Genomic DNA, 19,346 nt, shown 5'->3' on the forward strand with positions numbered 1-19,346 from the left:
GGGGCAGTGGGAGCTGGAAAGGGCCCCTGGGCCTGGGCTTCATGGAGCCAGGATTCCTGGGAGGGGAGTGTGGTGCGACATCGCTGGTCCTGCCTCCCGGCTCTGGATCCCTGGATGGGGGTGAACCAGGGAGGGAGGTGGAGGACAGAGCAGGCGCAAGGAAGCTGTCTTGCTTCTAGACTGTGCGCTGGGAGGCCCTCTGGCTCACAGTCCCCTTTCTGAAATCCCCTTGCACCTTGCAAGAAGGAAAAAGCCACGTTCTCCTAGCTCAGCGAGCACCTATGGAAACACAGTTTCCGTGTTCTTAAGCCGCCAAGTGCTCCTGGGGGCTGCCCCAGACCAAGGGCTTTCGGGCTGGAAATGCTTGCATTAGGCTTCTGCGACAAACCAGGAGAAATCACTGCTGCCCTCCAGCGGCCATGCATGGAATCCCACGCTCTGCTGGGGCTTCTGGTCTGTGACAAATGCATCTGTTCCGGTGCTGCAAGAGAAGGTGAAGACCTCACTTTTTATCTTTCTGTGCTTGGCTTTAAAAAAACAAAACAAAAAAACCCTCCAAGCTCCCCAAAACCAACCAACATTGTACTCGAGTGGGAAAGTGAATCGTGGCTTCGGAATCGAAAAGAGATGTATTTTCATGGCTGTAGAGCAGGCTTTCTCAGCTACGGGCCATTGACACTGGGAAATAAACAATGCTGTGCCCATGGCGGCTGCCATGTGCCTTGTAGGATGTCCAACAGCATTCCTGCCCTCCAAGCACCAGATCCCAGTAGCACGCCCCTCTCCCTGGTCTTGACAACCAGAAATGTCTCCAGGCATTATCAAATTCAGGAGAAAAAGCTGCCCTCCACTGAGAACCACTGACATAGAGAAAGCCAAGGGCCAGCACATCCTCTGGACAATGCCACCTGGCTGAAATTTTGCAATCAGAGTCACAGAGCCTCAGCTTCTTTCCCTTTCTACAGGAACAGAACTCTGGAGCTCTGGGTGGTTCCACATGGGGGATGGGGAAGAGTAGGATCCCAGGAATGAGCCCACTGTGGCTCCTCTCAGCCATACGAAGACTGGCTCATCTCTGCAGATGGGGACTTGGGCCAGAAACCCCATGGCATAACACGGGAAGAGGGAGACACCACTTCCCCCAGGACCCCCAGGCTGCAAAACAAAGGCCATGACAGCTAGCACAGCCATCCCAGGCTGCCCAGAAGGCTCTCAGACCACTTGGCTGCATGGCCTCTGTGGGCAGCTTGTCTGCTGTCCACTTATTCAGTACACCCTGAGCACCTACTGTGTGCAGGTCATTCTGCCAGGCCTTGTGCATAGAAAGATCAGTTAAGGTCCCTGCCCCTAAGCAGATCTTTGGGCTCCAGGATAGCATGGAGGAGAGGAGAGGCTGCAGGAATATTCAGGAGCGAAGACCGCAGTGCTTCCCGCGGCTCCCTGAGGATGGGCTGCCCAGGTGGGACAATGAGATACTGACACTGTCATCAGCCCAGCAGCCTTCCTTTTCTGTACCATCTGGAGATTCCCGCAGCAGGGACAAGGTCACCGTCTGAAAGTCCTTATCAGGTCCCTGAGCGAGCTGTGGCGTCTCAGGCAGGGTGACCTAACTGCCATCTCTCAACCTCGGTGCAGGGTGGCAGTGGTCTTTGGAAGGCTCAGAGCAGGGCTGGCTCTCTCTCCATTTCAGACAAGATGGCCGCAGCCACGGCCTCTCGCCGGAGGGCCCAGGATGCCTGGGAACCAAACACTCCACACCGAGTCACCCCGGCAAGGGTCTCTGCCCACGTGGTTCAGAGAATCCCAGGATCCTTTTTTCCCCCATTGCTCAGTTTTAGTAAGTCAATTTGCTGCCTGTCCGGAGGGGCCTCGCTGGGATGATGCAGAGTGGGCTTCGGGAGGGAAGGAAAACAACGGACAAGCAGGAATGTGCCTGGGATGGCGGCAGGGTGGGTCAGCCTCGCTTCTCAAGCTCCTGGCCTAGGACGGTGGCCCTGTAAAGAGAGGACATCCGATTAACTCAGCTACTGCACGGGGACACCCGGTGTCCCCCCAGGCCCCTGGATGAAGACAAAGCCTGGATAAGGCACAGCAGCAGAGGAGCCAAAGTCTGTTGGCACTTGAGTTTGATATGGAGCAGAAGAGAGAGCCCCTTAGACCTTAGACAAGTCGCATACCCAGCTCTGTCTCTCTAGGGTGACCAGCCACCCTGGTTTAGGATGGTAGGACCCGTGTCCCCAGAAACCCCTCGGTACCAGGCAAACCAAGACCTTCCCTGAATGAGTAATTCCTCGCACAGGGGACAAGAGTGTCTGTAAATGAGCCGGGCAGGCAAAGGTGTCTTCACTGCACACACCATGGTGAGGGGAGCCTGGAAGAGCTGGGTGCTGGAGCCGCAGGAATTGGCCACTTGGGTATTTATCAGGGGCGAGGCTGAGAGTTGAATGTGTTCCAGGGCTGCATTCACCCCTGTGCCGACTTTGTTCCCCTCCCCAGAGCTGCGGATCTTGCTTCTGTGTGGCAGTGACCTGCTGGAATCCTTCTGCATCCCCGGGCTCTGGAATGAGGCGGATGTGAGTAGCAAGGTTCCTACAGCAGCATACGGAGCTGCCAGGGAAGGATGGGGTGGGGGTACCTGGTTTCAGCCTCTGCTCTTCCTTCCCCCACACAGCCTCCCTTCCCAGCCCGAGTGTCCCATCTCCTGTGAGCTCCCAGGACAATCCATTCTGGTCACTATGGAAGAAAGTTCCCACCTATCCCAAGCTTTAGCTCTGACTGCGTTTTTACACTCACTCCTACTCGGGCTTGCTCCTGGGAAGCCCCTGGGAAGAAAGCAAACTGAGTCACAGAATACCTTCTCCACGTAGTACTTGGAGCCTATGTGTGTGGCAGAGGCAGGAGGGGGGGAAGGGAGGGAGGAATTTTAAAAAAGCCTTCGCCCTTTTGAGATTATGTGTGTTTTGTTTTCCTTTGATTCCTTTTGAAGAGGTAGTAAATACCACCCTAGAATTCCCTCAACAAGAAAAAAGGGGTCAGGAGGGGAGGCGTTCATGGCAAAAGGTCAGTAGAATCCTTCTAGCAATTGACTGGGGGTAGAGGGAAACAGGAAGTTAAACGTATACCACTTAGAAGTTCAGTGGACATCTTTTGTTGCCAGATCTGATGGTGATGGTCTTAAACCGGCTCATTCGTAAGTTACTCACCCTTGGTCTGTATATTCATTCTTGCTCTTTCATTAATTCTTCCATTGGATAGCCTGAGCTATTGCTAATTCCCAATTTCATAGCCCCCCTTTTTAAAAAGATTTTATTTACTTATTCATTTGAGAGAAATAGTGAGCAAGAGAGAGAGAGGGCACAAAGTGGGGTTGGGGGGCAGAGGCTGAGAGAGAAGCAGAATCCCTGCTGAGCAGGGAGCCCGATGCGGGGCTTGATCTCAGGACCCGGGATCACGACACTAGTGGAAGGCAGGTGCTTAACCAACTGAGCTACCCAGGCACCCATCCCCCCAATTCCATAGCCCTGTGCAAGCTGGGTTCTCAAGGCAGCAATTCCAGACTAAGTGCTTTTTTTTAATAACTTGCTGTGAGACCCCATGCAAATCATTCAACTCTCTGGGCATCAGTTTGTTTCCAGTTTTATTGAGATATAATTGGTATGTTACATGGTATTAGTTTAAGTTGTACAATGCAATGACTTGAGATATGTATATATTACAAAATATTGTCACAAGTTTAGCTAACATCACTTCACATAGTACAACTTGGTATTCTTTTAAAAATCTATAGCATGGGGGCGACTGGGTGGCTCAGTCGTTAAGCATCTGTCTTCAGCTCAGGGCATGATCCCAGGGTCCTCCTCTGGGAGCCTGCTTCTTCTTCTCCCACTCCCCCTGCTTGTGTTCCCTCTCTCGCTGGCTGTCCCTCTCTCTGTCAAATAAATAAATAAAATCTTTAAAAAACTAAATAAAATAAATAAATAAAAGATTTTATTTATTTATGGGACTTGATCCCGTAACGCCGGGATCACGCCCTGGGCCAAAGGCAAATGCTTAACCACTGTGCCACCCAGGCGCCCCTAAATAAAATCTTTTTAAAAAGAATCTATAGCATGTTATCTATCACATTCTGACACTTACAAAAATAGGAAGTACAGTCTGTTCCCCCAAGTATCAGGTGGTAAGACATATACATATGAAATTTTTTCATGTACATGTAAATGTGTTTCTGGAGAGAGAGAGGACCTTCAGGATCAGATTCCAGATTCCAGTTCTATTCCAACACAGCTCATGACAAAATCTATATTGAGCCTCAGTTTATCCCATCTCTAAAATGGGTGTAGTAATAGTACCTACCTCATAGGATTTGGGGAAAATTAAATGAAATTGTGTACGTGAAGTGCCCAGCCTAGTACCTCACACACGATTACATACAACAAATGTTCATAAGCGAATTCACCTAAACAGACTCATAGATAGGCACCCAGATATTCTAGGTGAAGGGTGTGAGTGCTAACATGCTGTAGGAGGACCAGGAGGGGAGGGAGAGTTTCCCAGAGGTAAATTACACTGTGTAGGCCTTTCCTCTCCACCCCTGGACCATTTCTTGCAGGTGAAATTCTAAACCTCCTTTCAGTTCTGGATGAAATGGCTTAATTAACTTTTACTTTCCTCTCTACCTCACATGGCGCTGTGAAAGTAGACCCTCGTGTGGCCAAAGCCGTGTACAAGATCTCAGCAGAGCTCTTTCAAGAATCTAGGCAAATGGGGAGGGGGCAGTTGGGGGGGGCACATCCCACAGGGAGGCTGGACCATCCAGGAGGGATGACGTCAGCCCCTGGGGCAGCAGCCTGAAGGGCCACTTATATGGGCAGGGAAGCTCTAGGGCCCCCTCTCAGGGGCCCACCCAGGCTCTCTGGAGCCTGAAACTTACAGCATTTGGGGCACTGGAAGCGCGGCCAGTCCCTCTCTGTTCTTTCCAGTTAGATCGCTGACCTCAGGCCCTCCGACTGCTCTCCAAAATGGCCACTCTTGCTGTTGTCAGATCTGGCATTTGAAGACAAGATGAGGAGCCCCAGGTCTCTCCTCTTCCTGTTGGACTCTGGTGCTGAAATGACAGCACAGGTTAAGACAAAAAATTAGAGCAACCCCTAGCTGTTGATTTACTGGGAATGTGACAGTGAAGGGGGAGCGAGACCCTCATTTATTCAGCAGTGTTCCCCCTTGGTTGGTTACTCTGAAGGTCCAGAGCACCTAGCCGGGCTACTCCAGGCAGCACAACAAGGGGGCCGGCAGAAACCCCCATCTATCCCGCAAGGGTGGTAAGAATTCCAGTTCACAGCACAGGCAGCAGGGATCTGGGTACAGCAGATGCGCCAAGGTCACTCCCCAAGGCTTTCTGGGCCTAGCGCTCTCCTGCCCCATCCCCACTCAGTCGATTGCTCCCTCCCCTGATTTAACCCACAGCCAGTCTGTGGGGTCCTTACAATCATGGCACCTGAGGTAGAGGGGGGAAAAAAAATCAAGGAGCTGTTTCCTTACATAACGAGTCTGAATCTCAACCCACAGAAGAGGTGTGCTAGAAATATCACCTTTGATTTATTTAAATCAAATTAAAATTCAAGTCCAAATCTATCCCACAGGGCTGATGGGAAGTTAGTCTCAATTATTATACTACTGACTAGCAGAACCCGACAGGCTTCTGTGGGCCCTGAATGTGAACATGAGCTCCTCAGGGTCTCCATGGACACCTTCCCCGTCTGGACATTCGTGGCCACTTGGAGGCGGTGGGGTTCTGCTGGGCTCCTGGCTGAGTCCGGAAGCTTAGCGCTGGGCCCCACCCACCAATGATCTCCGGGACTCATTTTCTTCTGAGGTTTTGCCCCTAGGGTGCCGCTTGCCAGGGAGAGAGGGTGGTGTTCACAGATCTCTGTGGAGGGGGGCGGGGCAGAGAACGCAGAACCTCTTATTTCTATTCTAAACGTATCTTTCCTGTTTTCTCTCATCCTAGGTATCTAGTGAAATCTCTTCAGTGAGTTTAAAGCCACTGACCGCAAAGCATTGTTTTCTGCCCTGCAAATGAGAGAGCAGGGTCTGGTAAAGGGTCTGGTTCTCTGCTAGAAATAGGGTTGGGCTGGGCAGAGGGGGGTATAGGAAGCACACAGCTAGTTAGCCATTCAGGGGATTATTCCATGGTGCTTGTCTGGGGATGGTTGGATCTCAGGGTCTAAGAAAAGGAAGGTCTTACTTTAAAGACTGGGTACAGGGTGAGTCCTGCTTATTCTACTAGAAAATTCTACCATCTGGAGTTTGCCTAGAAGGGCTCCATTTTAGGGTTTTCAGTTCCTGACTATGAGATTACCAGGGATGAGGTATAGGAGACCTATTTCTATCCTGGTTTCTTCATTAGCTGGTGTCCCAAGTGATGTTTGTTGGGCACAGACCTCTGTTTAGTGACCATGAGCCCAAACCCCTGAATCGAAGAGCCAAGCCCCTTGGGAAGGTCTCAGGCTCTGGCTCCACAGTCCAGCCTCCCATGTTCTTCAGAATCCTCAGGATTCCGAGGGCAGGAGAGAAGCCACACTAGTTCAGACAGGTCTAGGGTGAAATAGGAGTTTCTCCACCCTTCTGTTAGAAAGCTTAGAGGGGCTGTGGAGCAGCTTTGCCCCCAGCCAGGCTGGGAAGAAGCTGAGTTGGTCTGTCCCACAGCAGGAGTGCCAAGGCTTCCTCCAGCACAGTCACAAATTCTCCGGGGTCCATCTAGCTCTTTCGATTGGGACTCCTAAAGCAGTGCTATTCATCCAGAAGTCTCATCCCACAGCCAAAGGAACAACCCCACCTCCTAACACATCCCTTGGGCATTTCCTATTAGGCACAAAGATCTATTAGCCCACAGTGAATTCTGACCTCCTCTGACCAATGACACACCCTTCCCCTTACATTCCAGGGGGAGAAAATTCCATACATATTCATCGAGTTTCTCTCCATGGGATACAAAAGAGCTGCTTGTGCGGCCTGGCAGTTGGCTTTTTCATTCTTGATTCCTGAGAGAATTCAAGATCCAGGCTCCTGGGCTGGCCTTGGAGATCAGCACCCAGGGTGGGGGCCAGCCCTTCCCATCCCTGGGTTCTTAGTACAGAGTTGGTCTCCCCTAGGGGACCTGGTCTTTGCTGTGCGGCATCCGGGCACCAGCACCGAAGCAGGTAGCCAAGCATGGAGCAGGGTCTGCTGGAAGTCAAGGCCAGAGGATAAAGGGTCAGCCATGGATACGCCTTTGTGAAGCAGGGAGCTGTTACACTCACTCCCCTCCCCCAAATAAAATCAGTTGTCTAGGGCTCTTATCCTGTCAGCTGCTTTGTCCATCATATTATTGTAATGGAAGGCAGTCTGGCAAATTAATTCTGATTGGAGCATTCTTTCCTTCAATCAATCTTTCAACTAGTACTTACTGAGGTCTAGAGCGCAGTATGAATATAAGCACGTTATCTGTCCTTGAGGCACTTGCAGTCTAAAAATATCTTTTTTATTATATTAGTTTTTTATATTGCATGCAATAAAATTGTCAAAAGTTTAGAAGGGTTTCTGAAACTAGTAAGCAGTCAGTAAATGTTGGCTGTTATTCATCTATTGGTTTTTAAAATATTCATTGAGTACCTACCAAGTGCCAGACGTTGTTCTAGGGCTGAACGAGCAGAGAGAACAAAATAGACAAAGCTTCTCACTGTGTGCACTTTACTTTCCAGTGGGGGAGATAAACAGTAAATACTCAGATGCTTCTCGTGGATTAGTTCAGGTAACCCCTAGCACACTCCTGGGAAGGGGAAGTTGCCCATGTCTTCAGATCCCTAATCCATAAAAGACAGTGCGAAGAATGAGAAATATATATATTTCATAGCTGGCTGTAAGAGGGGAGCACTTGAGCTGGGCTTTGGGTGATGGGCAGTATTGGGTTAAGTGGGTGGAAAGAGATGGGCTTTTTGGGTTGAGAGAAGGCTGTAAAAGATCTAATGGTGGGAACAAAAGCTTCTGGGGAGATGGTGCTGGCTGGTTGAAATAGGTGGTTTATCTTGGTCTTTATTTGGAAGCTTTTGACTCTTCAGCAAACAGGCAAAATCATTAAGTGTAATGATTAAATGTTTGAGCTGCTTTCAAATGGCATTTGCATTTTAAATGAGCAAGGGATTATTAACCCAAAGGAATGGAAATCTGAAGGTGGCACATTAGGCACCCAGAGGTAAGGAAATTGTGTGTTCTTTTCTTTCTTTTTGCCCTTCTTGAAACCTAGCATTCCACAGGCTGGCTCTAATTGGCTGTATCCTACATTTTTCCAGCCAACCAGCCATGGGCTAACTGCTTCCTACCTCCACCAGCTATGGGAAAACAACCAAAGAAAATAAACAGAGGAAGAGCCTGGGGCACTAGCCACTCCAGAAGAAATCCCAGGGCTCGGGACTCATAGAGCAAAGACAAACATTTGGTCTTTCAGGCTCAGATGGTTTTTATCAGATAGTCCAGCCCCAGCCAGGAAGCCCAACGGACACTTCCACCCCAGGGATTAGCCCCCACACTGATAAAACCAATGTCGAATTTACAGGCTCTAGGGAAGCAGGCTTAGCTCCTACCACGGATGATTCTGGTTCTCGTGTGAAAGATACTGTTGGTTTGGTTTTCAAGCTTTTGACTTGAGTCTGAAATCTCTTGCCTTCCCACACCCCCAGTCAAATTGGAAATGGGAATGGGGATAATTTCCTCTGGGAAACCCCTCTGAAGGATCATTCATGCATCAGCACTAAGAGAGCCATTCTGGAAATGCCTTCCCGCTTTCTCAGCTCTGATCACACTAACCTCTTGCCCTGCTTTCCCTCCAGAGAGGAACAGAGGCCAGGACAAGGGTGGGGGATTCCTGGCTAAAATGGGTGGGGCATATTTCAGAAGCCCCTAACCCACTGTGTGGCTTCTGCCAGACACCTTTCCTTGCATCTTTTGCAACCCAGTTGGAAGTGTACAAAATTATATACTCCAGGGGGCGATGTGGAGTAACGAACAGAGGACGCCCATGCTAAACCTAGAGAAAAAATAAGAATATATTTTCAAACCAAAAAAGTTTCAAGTCACTAAAATGTGAGTCTTAAGAAATGGATTTTGAAGAGGTTTGATGTGGCAGAAAGAGCCTTTAAAGCAGAGCAGAGTGGGCTCAAATCCACTAACTAGCTGCTATGTCTCACTGAGTCTTGATTTCCCCATCTATGAGTGGAGAACTGAGGCACGTATCTCAGAAGACCACTGCTGTAACGATTAAGTGTAATAATCAGTAGAGCTCCCAGTACTGTGCTTGGCACATAACAGGTAGCTTAGTCCCTGTTTGTTTCCCTTCTTACTGATAGTCCCTTGTCCCTCCCTGAACATCCTCATCTGGAGAAGAAACACAAGAGGGCCCAAGTCACCCATGTACCTGGAGAACGTGCACAAGACAGCATGTTTGGGGGACATGGTCAGGATTCTGAATCCTGATTTCAGAATGATCCTAGAGAGGATCTAACCAGTTAGGCTTGCCTGTGTAAATCAATGGAAATTGGATCCCGTTGTCAATGGAAATCAAACCTTCTGCTTAAAACACTCTAATGACTTCTGTTTGCAATTGGAATGAAACCCCATCTTTGATCTGGTCCTTGTCTATTTCTCCTACTTCTCTGTGTTTCAGTCCTACGTATTTTATATTGTTTTGTTTTTTAATAGTTTCTCCTACCTCAGGGCCTTTGCACTAGCTATGGCCTAACTAGGAGTGCTCTTACCCCAGATATCCTTATGTCTGGTGCCTTCTTGTCATTTCGGTTTCAACTTTAAGGTCATTGTATTTTATATTCAATACTGTACTTAATTCCACCTCATGTATTCTTATTTACATTTTTTGTTTATGGTCTCTCCCTCCTGGAAGGTAAGCGCTATGAGTATACTAGATTTGCCTATCTTATTTGGCAACACCAGGAGAGTGCCCCGTTTACCATATACACAACATAGAAGTTTGTGGAATGAAAGAGTACCTCCTTCTTGGTTGGAGGAGCTTAGCCCATAAGAGAGTTTAAGTCCACCATGCGATGTGACCCAAACTTTAACCAGTTACCCATAAGACATTAGCCACTACAAGGTATTAGCCACTTCATAGTAAGCTGTCCTTATCCTTCATAGCAATAGATACACTTGAAATAATTAATCATTTGTTTAGTGCCTCCTAGGTAGTGATTGATCGGAGAGATGAAGCCGTGTCTGTCTTGCTCAACCCTCTGTCCCTGGTGCCCAGGAAAGTCCTTGGCTAAGAGCACCGGGCATCCCCGACCCAAAGCATCCCCCAAATCCAACAGTGCAGATCTTGAAATTCGGCCTCCTGGAGAGATGACGATAACTTCGCATTCCTTCCAGATTTGCCGCCTGGGTCCTCAGGAGTGTTCTGTCTCCCAAGGCCAAGTTCCTTCCTGCCTCAATATGTCTCATATCCTTCCTTCAGATTCCCCACGTTTGGGGAAGCAGAGTCCACCCCTTCCCACTTCCCCTCCCCATCCCCACCCCTGCCTCCTCTGGGGAGCCTTTGACCAGAGGATGAAAAGATATGATCAAAACGCTGAGCCTGTGAGCAGGAAGTTGAAACAGGATGAATGTCACAGACCCCACCTCAGGCATGACAGGCCAGAGCTCAACTGAGAAGGCCACTATATGCTGGGGGAGGGGGGAGAAGACTGTACCCTGATCTTGCTAACTGTGGCGGGGCAGTCTGGGGTCACACTAGTCAGCAGCAGGAAAGGGACTTGCCAAGCAGGAGAGCTCGGCTACCTTGACTACTCGCCCACCTCCCAGCCCCCAAGGCAAGACCTGCCGACGACTCTTCATGAGCACGCAGGACACGTGGGCCCCTCACGCTGGCGTAACAGCACCATCCCAGGGCCTGGGCACACTCCTGCAGGCTCCGTGGGCAGGGAAAGCCTGAGCGACCCCTCTGTTTCCTGGGGTCAGACGTCCGCCCCAACCCCCTGCCCCCCCACTCCGCAGGGCACAGGGTGATGTCCTTGTCCTCGTTTTTGTTGGAATCTCCAGAGCTGAGTATCTCATTTTGACCTCATTCCAAAGCAAGCCAGAGAATTAGCAGCTTAGGCCACTGCCGATGTGATTTAAAGCAACAATCCCCCAGAGGTTGGTGCACATCGGACGGATTAGGGAGCTTTGTAAAGAGAGGGGCTCCACCCATCCTAGACGTGTTGGTTCAAAATCCCAGGGTGAGGTCTGCGGGCTCTACTTTTGTCGTTGGTTTTAAAGCTCCCCCAGGTGCTTCTGCTCACCAATCAGATCCAGTCTGGAACCTGCAAAAGTAGGCTCACCCTTACTTGTCATAGGACCTGAGAGTCTATCTTTCGAGTAACCTCTTTGGGCCTCCCAGAGCTCCCATGAGGTACTGTGGGCTTGTCGCCAGTCCTGAGACCTGGAGAGTTTGTCAGCAAATGCCTCCGTGACAGCTGCCAGACAAGACTCTGCAGGAATCCACTCATTCGACAGCACCTATGAAGCACTTATGCGGTGCCAGGTGCTTTTCCTCTGGGGACACAGCAGTGAACAAAACACACAAAGCTCCCTGCCCTCGTGGAGGTTACCTTATAGGAGAGGAAGAAAGAGACAAAAGTCAGGTGGAACAAAGAAAATATATAAGGTGTTAGATGAACATAATATGGCTAAGGAGGAGCGGAAAACCCCGGAAGGGGCAGGGACTGTGCAGGTGTGGATAGCGTGTGGGTCTGCGTGCATGGCCACACAAGTTGAAATCGCCTGGTCTCACCGAGAAGGTGACATTTAAGTGAAGACTTTTGACACAGGAGTAGCTCAATTTATTTTAATACTTTCGGTCTGGCTGTTGGGAATAGACTGAAAAAGGCAAGAGAAAGACAAGGAGACCAGAGCAATCCAAGTGAGAGGTGATGGGGATGAGTTCATTTTCTGTTGCTGAAGACTGGTGGCTCAAGGCCACACACAGGGGCGCCTGGATGGCTCAGTCGGTTCAGATTCTGACTCTTGGTTTCAGCTCAGGTCATGATCTCAGGGACGTAAGATCGAGCCCCGAGTAAGACTCCGTGCTCAGCTCGGAATCTGCTTACCCCAGGGGTCCAAGGATTGAGGGCTGGGGGATTCCAGTGGGTCAAGTTTAGGGACACGAGAAAGAACCAGCACAAGGAGAGCAAAAATTGCAGCTGCTGAGGTCGGAGGAAACCGGGAGAGGGTGGTCTCCTGGGGGTCAGGTGAAGACAGGAGACAGGGGGGTGGGAAGGACAGCTAAGTCCCTGCACAAGGTGGATGCCCATGGGACCAAGGGCACACCTTACCAACTCTAGCACATGGCATCTCTCCCCACCCCTTGATGCACACCCACGCAAATACCCTCTAGCGCGAAAATCAAGCTCGGTGTCCTGGGGTCTTGGCAAAGGAGCAGAAAAGATCTGCAGTCTCTGACCCAAACTCCCGCAGACGTGCAGCTTGGATGTGGTGAAGCTGCATGTTTTGTCCTACAGACCCTGTCTCCCTCTCTCCATCTGCGATTCCCAGGGGGCAAGTCTGTCACCTGTTTCTGGAAAATGAAAACATCTCAAGCAGCAAGGTCTCCATCTGCTTGCCACCCACTGAGCCACCTGGCACTGTTACTGATGGAGTGCTCAGATCGTTAGTTCCTGAGTGGGAAGCAGCAGCTGCACTAATGTCACCCATAGGGTGACTTCCCCGTGAGGCCGGACTCCAGTCTGAACCGTTGTTTTCATGCTTTCAACGAGAATGCTCACTTTAAATTGCCCCATCATTTCATTCACCGCTCATGGAACATCTTCCAAGTTCTCAGAATCAGACTGCAGGCAGATCCTACCTGATGCCACGTACACCGGGAATCTTGAGTCATTTGCAGAGACAGGCAGTTGAGGAATGTTCGTGTATACCAGCTTGGATAGATTCCCTCCCCTCTGCTCCTTTTCCCTCCTCTCTCCCTCCCCCCTCCTCTCCTCTCTTCCCCCTTTTTCTCTCTCTTTCTCTACACTACCATTTGCCCTGGAGTTTGAAGCAGTACTTAGGCCCCTGGTCCTCAAGCTGGTTGCATATTGGAATCACCTGGGAAATTAAAGAAACTACTGACACCCGGGTCCCCTTCTCAGAGATTCCGGTTTTCACTGCTCTTGGGTGTGAGCTGGGCTTCGAGAGTGTTCAGCGTTCCTCAGGCGATTCTCCTGTGCAGCCAAGTTTGAGAACCAGTGCCTCGGGTTACCTTCTGAGTGAATCCCAGCGCAATACTCCAAAGCTGTGGAGGAGGAGCTGGATCTTGCCCCGCCTCCCCAACATGCCTGCTTTATGGGACAAATGCTTGGTGCTGGCTTGCCCCTTCTGAACACTACCGCTAGACGCAGCATGCTGTGCAGCGCCCTGTTCCTCCAAACGGGGACTCTGGTATTCTACCCCCAGCTTCTAACTTCTCTGCACAGCTTCCCTCCCAGGGCGCCCTCAGCCAGCGTTCTGCATCAGAGTTCCAGCTGCAACTCTAGCCCCAGCTGGAAGCAATGGGAGAAGTAGGGGAAAGGTGGCTGGAAATACCCAAGGGCATGTGCCCACGTGCTCGGGCGCACACATACATGCACGAACGGAATCGATGAATCGGACGGAGCGGTGGAATTCTGCTTGTGTCGAAATTGTCTGATGGAGAACAAGTGGCCACGGTGCTCCATAAGGTCTGTTTCTGTGGCACTGACTAGGAGGACCTGGGTCCCTCGCCACCAGAGCACGTCTTGCACCGTGAGCTGCCCTGCTCAGAAGCAGCCTGTCTCCCCCTCCCTTCTCTCCCCATCTGGGATCCTTAATTGGCAAGAGCTAAACAGTCATATGCCCGGTCGAGATCCAAGTCTATTAAATGCCATAACTTTCAGGCTTTTTGAAAATAAAAATTGGCACGAGTTTCCAGAAAGCAACTTGGTAATGATGTCTTAAGACTTTGAAATCTGTTCAGTTTATACCCTTTCATCTAATTATCTTACCTCTTATCCTAAGGAAACAGAGATGTGGCAGAAGATTTATATATAAGGATCTTCAACAAAGTGTTGTGTATACTCGTGAAGAATCAGAAGGAACTGCACACGTTCCATCACACAAGACCAGTTTAATAGATCATGTATATCATAGACAATGACATAATCAGACTGTTAAAACTTGATTTTTTCAAATAATTTTTAATAATGTGAAAAAATGCTCACAATATAATGCTAAATAAAAAATACAGATAAAATGATTAATTTTTCAGTTTAATCCAATTGTAGGGATATACACTTATTTGTACAGAAGGAAACGCTGGACAGAATGCACCACGTTAAGAGTGATTATCCGGATTGTGTGGTTGTGACTGATTTTTTTCCCCTGAATTTCCCAAGCTTGTACTGTGTGTATAACCAGAAAAAAAATTTCTTTCTTCATGAAAAGGTTTCACTTCTCATTAGGGCAGCAAGCATTTATCGGAGGCTGATCTCAGCAGTGACCCCGTTTTCCTATCGCTGCCAGTGGGCACACAGGCGTTCCAAGCCCTTGCTTGCGCTTCCTCACCCTTGAGTCCCCAGCAGCTTTGAGGTGGCTGAGCCCGGGAGCATTCGGCCCTTCTCAGCAGCCTGGCTGGGAGCTGGGATTCACTTGCTGGGCAGCGGGACCTGTTTCGCCCGTGAGGGTGCCTACCCTGTAAGGACTGTGTGCCGTTCCTCTTACTCTTCGGCGTTAACGAACTCAACAGGCCCCGGGAGTTGGAGACCTTGCCCAGACATGCAGGAGCACATGTATTCATTCCGTCTAGAGGTATTTATTAAGCATCTTCTGCGGTGCCCGGCAAAGTTCCCATTCATTCCACCAGCACTGTTACAGGTTGTTACTTGAAAGCGCTGACTGGTAGGGTGGAGAAGGCCAGCTTAGCACCGGAGCTTGCGGTCCACGTGGAAGATCGGTCCACCTGCTAAGTAGTTGGAGTCATGGTCTCACCAAAGGACGCTGTCTCTGTGTTTTTCAGATGGAGGTGATCGTCGGGGACTTTGGGATTGTGGTGGTGCCCCGGGACGCAGCTGACACAGACCGAATCATGAATCACTCCTCCATACTCCGCAAATACAAAGTGAGTCCCCCGTCTCCTTGCTGCTGTAGCTCTGCAGCCTGCTGGGGGGGCAGGGGGGCTGGAGGAGTAAGGGCACCTGGGGAGTTTAAGTGCGAGGGGCGGGCAACCTGCTTTCTCTGCTCTGTTCCCAGAACAACATTATGGTGGTGAAGGATGACATCAACCATCCCATGTCTGTCGTCAGCTCAACCAAGAGCAGGTACGTTTGACAAACAGCCAGAGGGACCTTGGTCAAAGGGGCTTACAAGTTTTAATACAACTTTCCTCAGTTCGAGCAGACCCTTACATTTGCTGACACCTGCTGCCTGGTATTCAGCCTTCTTTGGGGACCTCATGTATTTGTCCCCAGTGGTTTCCTTTTTTTTTTAAGGAGGGGAGGAGCAGAGGGAGAGAGAGGTGTTTTGTTTTGTTTTTTAAGGTTTTATTTACTTGTCAGAGAGAGAGAGAGCACAAGCAGGGGGAGCAGCAGGCAGAGGGAGAAGCAGGCTCCCCGCTGAGCAAGGAGCCCGATGTGGGGCTCGATCCCAGGACCCTGGGATCATGACCTGAGCCGAAGGCAGACGCTTCACCGACTGAGCCACCAAGGTGCCCCAGTCATTTACTTTTAAAGGGGGATGGGTCATCAGCTAGTTCTAGCCGGTTCTCGGGAGAAAGAGGGTGTTTTTAGTTGGAGACTCTTTAGTTTGCGGTGTTTCTGAAACACTGTATTAATGAGAGCATAGGCTAAGCTGCCATAACAAGAGTCCAAATAGTCATGGTTTAAAGAAGAAAATGATTTCCATCTTACTGAAGTCAAAAGAGATTGAACCTCTTCCACGTGAAGCCTCTATCTGTGGGTCCACGGCTGCTGCCATGACTGCTAGAAAGGGCAGGAGCTTTGTCTTTAAAAAAGTGACTCAAAGTTGCAGACCCCACTTCTCCCTGCACCCCACGGACTCAGCCCCGGTCCCCCGGGCATCCCTTGCTTCAAGGGAGGCTGGCAAATGGACTTTCTATGCCCAGCTTAGCCTCAGGAAGCTCTGTTACTAAGCAGAAGAAGGAGAGAATGGATGCTGAGGGCCGGGTAACAATCTCCGCCACACACCCCAAGGGGGAATGTCTGGTGAAATGGTGAGATATAGGAATACAGAGGTGTGGAAGTGGCACAGAGAGCCGTGAGCACATTAAGTGTGAATTACGTTAAGAGTGTGGCTGAGCTCACAGGGAGAGTCAATAAGAAGAGAAGCATTTAAAAGAAGGCTAAGGAGCCGTCAGAGGGCACCAGCAGTGCTGGCCCAAGAACCAGGGCAAGTGAGGGTGCAAAGATGGAGAGCATTGTCATCCCTGTCACATATTTCAGAGAAATCAGATGCGCCCAGCGTTTTTAAAGGTCTACTGGACTTCCTCCCTGGAAGGTGATTATGTAGACCCTTCAAAGAGTAGCATCAAACTGTGAGGTGAGAGCTGAAACCCAATGACAAGGGCCAGTGAGGGGAGAGGAGAAGGATTTGGTTCCAAACGTGGCTGCACAATAAAATTACCCCACAAACGTACACACGCACACAGGTTCCTGTGTCCCCTTGAATCCCACTGAATCAGAACCTGTGGTGGATGAGTCTAGGAATCCGCTTCCTGGGTGACTCTGATCGAGCTGGGGTTGGCATTTGGAAACCACGGTATAGGCCACTTTTTCAAGCAGTTTCCCTGTGAACTGTGCAAGAAGGCCCTGAGGGACTAGCTCGCTTGCAAGATGAGGACAGTGTGGGCACTGAAGAGGCGGTGAGCTGGCCTCTGAAGAGGTCTCCAGGGCAGGGCTCAGATGCCTTTTAGAATCTGCATTTCTGGAGGAGTATGTGCGTTTTTCGCAAATAGCTCCTTGGGGCCTGACATTCCCAAGACCATCACATGAGCAGAGAATGGGAAACAGCCAGACCAAGGCTGGAGCACAGCTGTGAAGAAGCCAAAGTGCGTCCCTGGACCCCTTTCGTACCTGGTAGTGCCTCCTCGTTCTTCCCTGCCTCGGAGAAGCTCACCTTCTTCCCTGTCAGGGCTCCCGTAGGAAGGAAAAGAAGTGGCCCATCAGGAGATTCATTTTCATGAGACCACGATGCAGAGAAACAGGAAGGAATAAAATAAGAACAGCTCACACATATAAACACCTACTGTGTGTTTGGGCTATTCTAAAGACTTTGCATGACTCATTTAATCTTTTTATTTTTATTTTTTAAAATCCTTTTAGTAGCTGAAGGAGATGGGCCCAAATAGTCCCCTCATTTTTACGGAGGAGAAAACTGAAGAACAGATGGGCTTAAATAACCAGCCTAAGGCCCCTCTGCTGGGAACGGCAGAGCCAGGGTGGAATGGAGTCACCAGGGTCAGGGAGGAATTCTGGGGCAGGCGACCTTTTCCCAGGAGGGAAGCCATTTGTGGAGCCTCAGCACAGGCAGGGACTGGGGTGTTGGGTAAACCCGTTCTTTCCCTGAGAGGCCCGGCCTTCCGCCTTGGTCAGGGAAGGTGTCATCTGACCACCGTCTCTTCTCACCCAGGCTGGCCCTGCAGCACGGGGACGGCCACGTGGTGGATTACCTGTCCCAGCCGGTCATCGACTACATTCTCAAGAGCCAACTGTACATCAACGCCTCGGGCTAGCAGCCGCACGGCCCTCCGCTCCACTCTCCCCTCGTCCTCCGCCAACGCACTGGCCCCTCCAGTCTCTGTCAGTCCCCCCGTTTCTCTCCTGCCTCTCTGTTTCTCCATCTCCTCATCTTGACTGTTCTCCCCACTTGCTGACTCACCCCTCCGCAGTGTGGGGGACCTGCAGAGAACCACAGCATACCCTCTTCGGCAGTCATCTTTGGACAGACTCCCCTCTAGTCTCCGGGTCGGGGTGGGTGAGGGAATAGGGGTGGGAGTTGGGGAAGTGCAGGCCCTGGAGACGTGCTGGTGTCTGTCTCCCAGCATGCTCTAGAGAGCGGCTCCGGTGCCCGTCCTCCCAGCATGCTCTGGGGAGGCGGCTCTGGCTCTCGCCTTCCCAGCATGCCCTTTACCACGAAGGGCTATTTTTTCTTTCTTTTCTTTCTTCTCTTGTTTTTTGGTTTTTGTTTGGTTTTGTTGTTGTTGTTGTTGTTCACTCCTCATAGAATTTGGATGAAATCCGTGTCCGTGGTTCTTTACGTTTGTGGTCCTGATGCATTCCTGTGGTGTTAACCTCCCTTTTGACAGAACTCCGTAGCCAGCCTCGGCGCTCAGGCCGTGCGGGAGAGCCACACCCAGTGAAGGAGGCCAAGCCGCCTCCACCCTCCCGACACCCCCCATCTGCCCACTCACGCCCCACACACCCCCACACACAGCAGCTGCCGACCAGGCTCAGGACTGAGGCTTTCGGGTTCCAAAACCTGGGGGGCAGGTCTGGGAATAGTAGGGTTTCGCAGAAGAATTTGTGTCTATTTCCTTAGTTTCAGAAGACCATTTTCCTGATGCTCTGGGCCTGTGATCACACAGAGCCAGTCCCTCCTCATGTCCTGGTGGCATCTGCACGGGTCCTCCTTTGGGCTGTGACTGATGGCAGAGTGGGTTCCCTACCAGCCCAGCGTTTCCAAGGAACCTTCAGGTCCTCACCTAAGCCCTTGGAGGTCCTACCTAGCCACATTCCTGCATCTGAGAAGCATCACCTATTCAAGGCCAAAGCCTAATAATGCAGCCATTCCTGAAATAAAACATGCTAGGAGTTCACGCAACCCTAGAGATCTTTGCTAACTGGAATTATTTCTTGCCTGTTCGGCTGGGAAATTTTTCTGTCATGATGTAAGTCCAGGATGACCAAGGGGAGTGTGGCTTGTTGCCCTGAAGGGAATCGATAGTCCTCACCCACTCTCGCTGCAGTGACACAGGCGGTGCCTGAGGTCAGTTTCTTCTCGAGGCGCAGTACCTCGGCCTTGTTTCTGGAGCTGGTCGTATCTCCTGCAGAGCCCAGAAACCACAGTCATCGCCTGAGGAAACCTGTCTGGCAGGGGAGTGGGTTCACAGAACCGAGATCATGGCGGGGCGGACATTAAGAGCCACTAAATTGTTTCTTCCTTTTTCTAATTTCTTACCTTCCTCCACTGCTCCTGGAAACAGTTCTGACAGACCGTTTTTCTAGTTGTTCAGGTCTCACTCATGCCCTGTTTTGAGAGCCAAAAGGAAATTATTCTCTTATGCTCTGTGTCTCTCATCT

General features: G+C 50.4%; 1 protein-coding gene and 1 long non-coding RNA gene across 2 annotated transcripts in view; one reads left to right on the forward strand and one right to left on the reverse strand.

The window, feature by feature from the left end:
- Window positions 1–18,287, forward strand: part of NMNAT2 (nicotinamide nucleotide adenylyltransferase 2) — a 142,434-nt gene extending 124,147 nt beyond the window's left edge. Inside the window, exons 8-11 of the mRNA XM_057314867.1 lie at window positions 2,497–2,573; window positions 15,050–15,151; window positions 15,283–15,350; window positions 17,677–18,287. Coding sequence (XP_057170850.1) covers window positions 2,497–2,573; window positions 15,050–15,151; window positions 15,283–15,350; window positions 17,677–17,779 — 350 coding nt within the window. The 3' untranslated portion in view covers window positions 17,780–18,287. The remainder of the gene's footprint in view (window positions 1–2,496; window positions 2,574–15,049; window positions 15,152–15,282; window positions 15,351–17,676) is intronic.
- On the reverse strand, window positions 610–12,979 carry LOC130544202 (uncharacterized). The gene is made up of 3 exons (XR_008960290.1): window positions 12,887–12,979; window positions 4,931–5,104; window positions 610–1,994 (listed from the first exon to the last, which is right to left on the reverse strand). It is a non-coding gene; the product is annotated as an uncharacterized LOC130544202 (long non-coding RNA).
- Window positions 18,288–19,346: the final 1,059 nt, after the last annotated feature.

Source organism: Ursus arctos, unplaced genomic scaffold (assembly GCF_023065955.2).
Source record: "Ursus arctos isolate Adak ecotype North America unplaced genomic scaffold, UrsArc2.0 scaffold_2, whole genome shotgun sequence".
Taxonomy (NCBI): Eukaryota; Metazoa; Chordata; class Mammalia; order Carnivora; family Ursidae; genus Ursus; species Ursus arctos.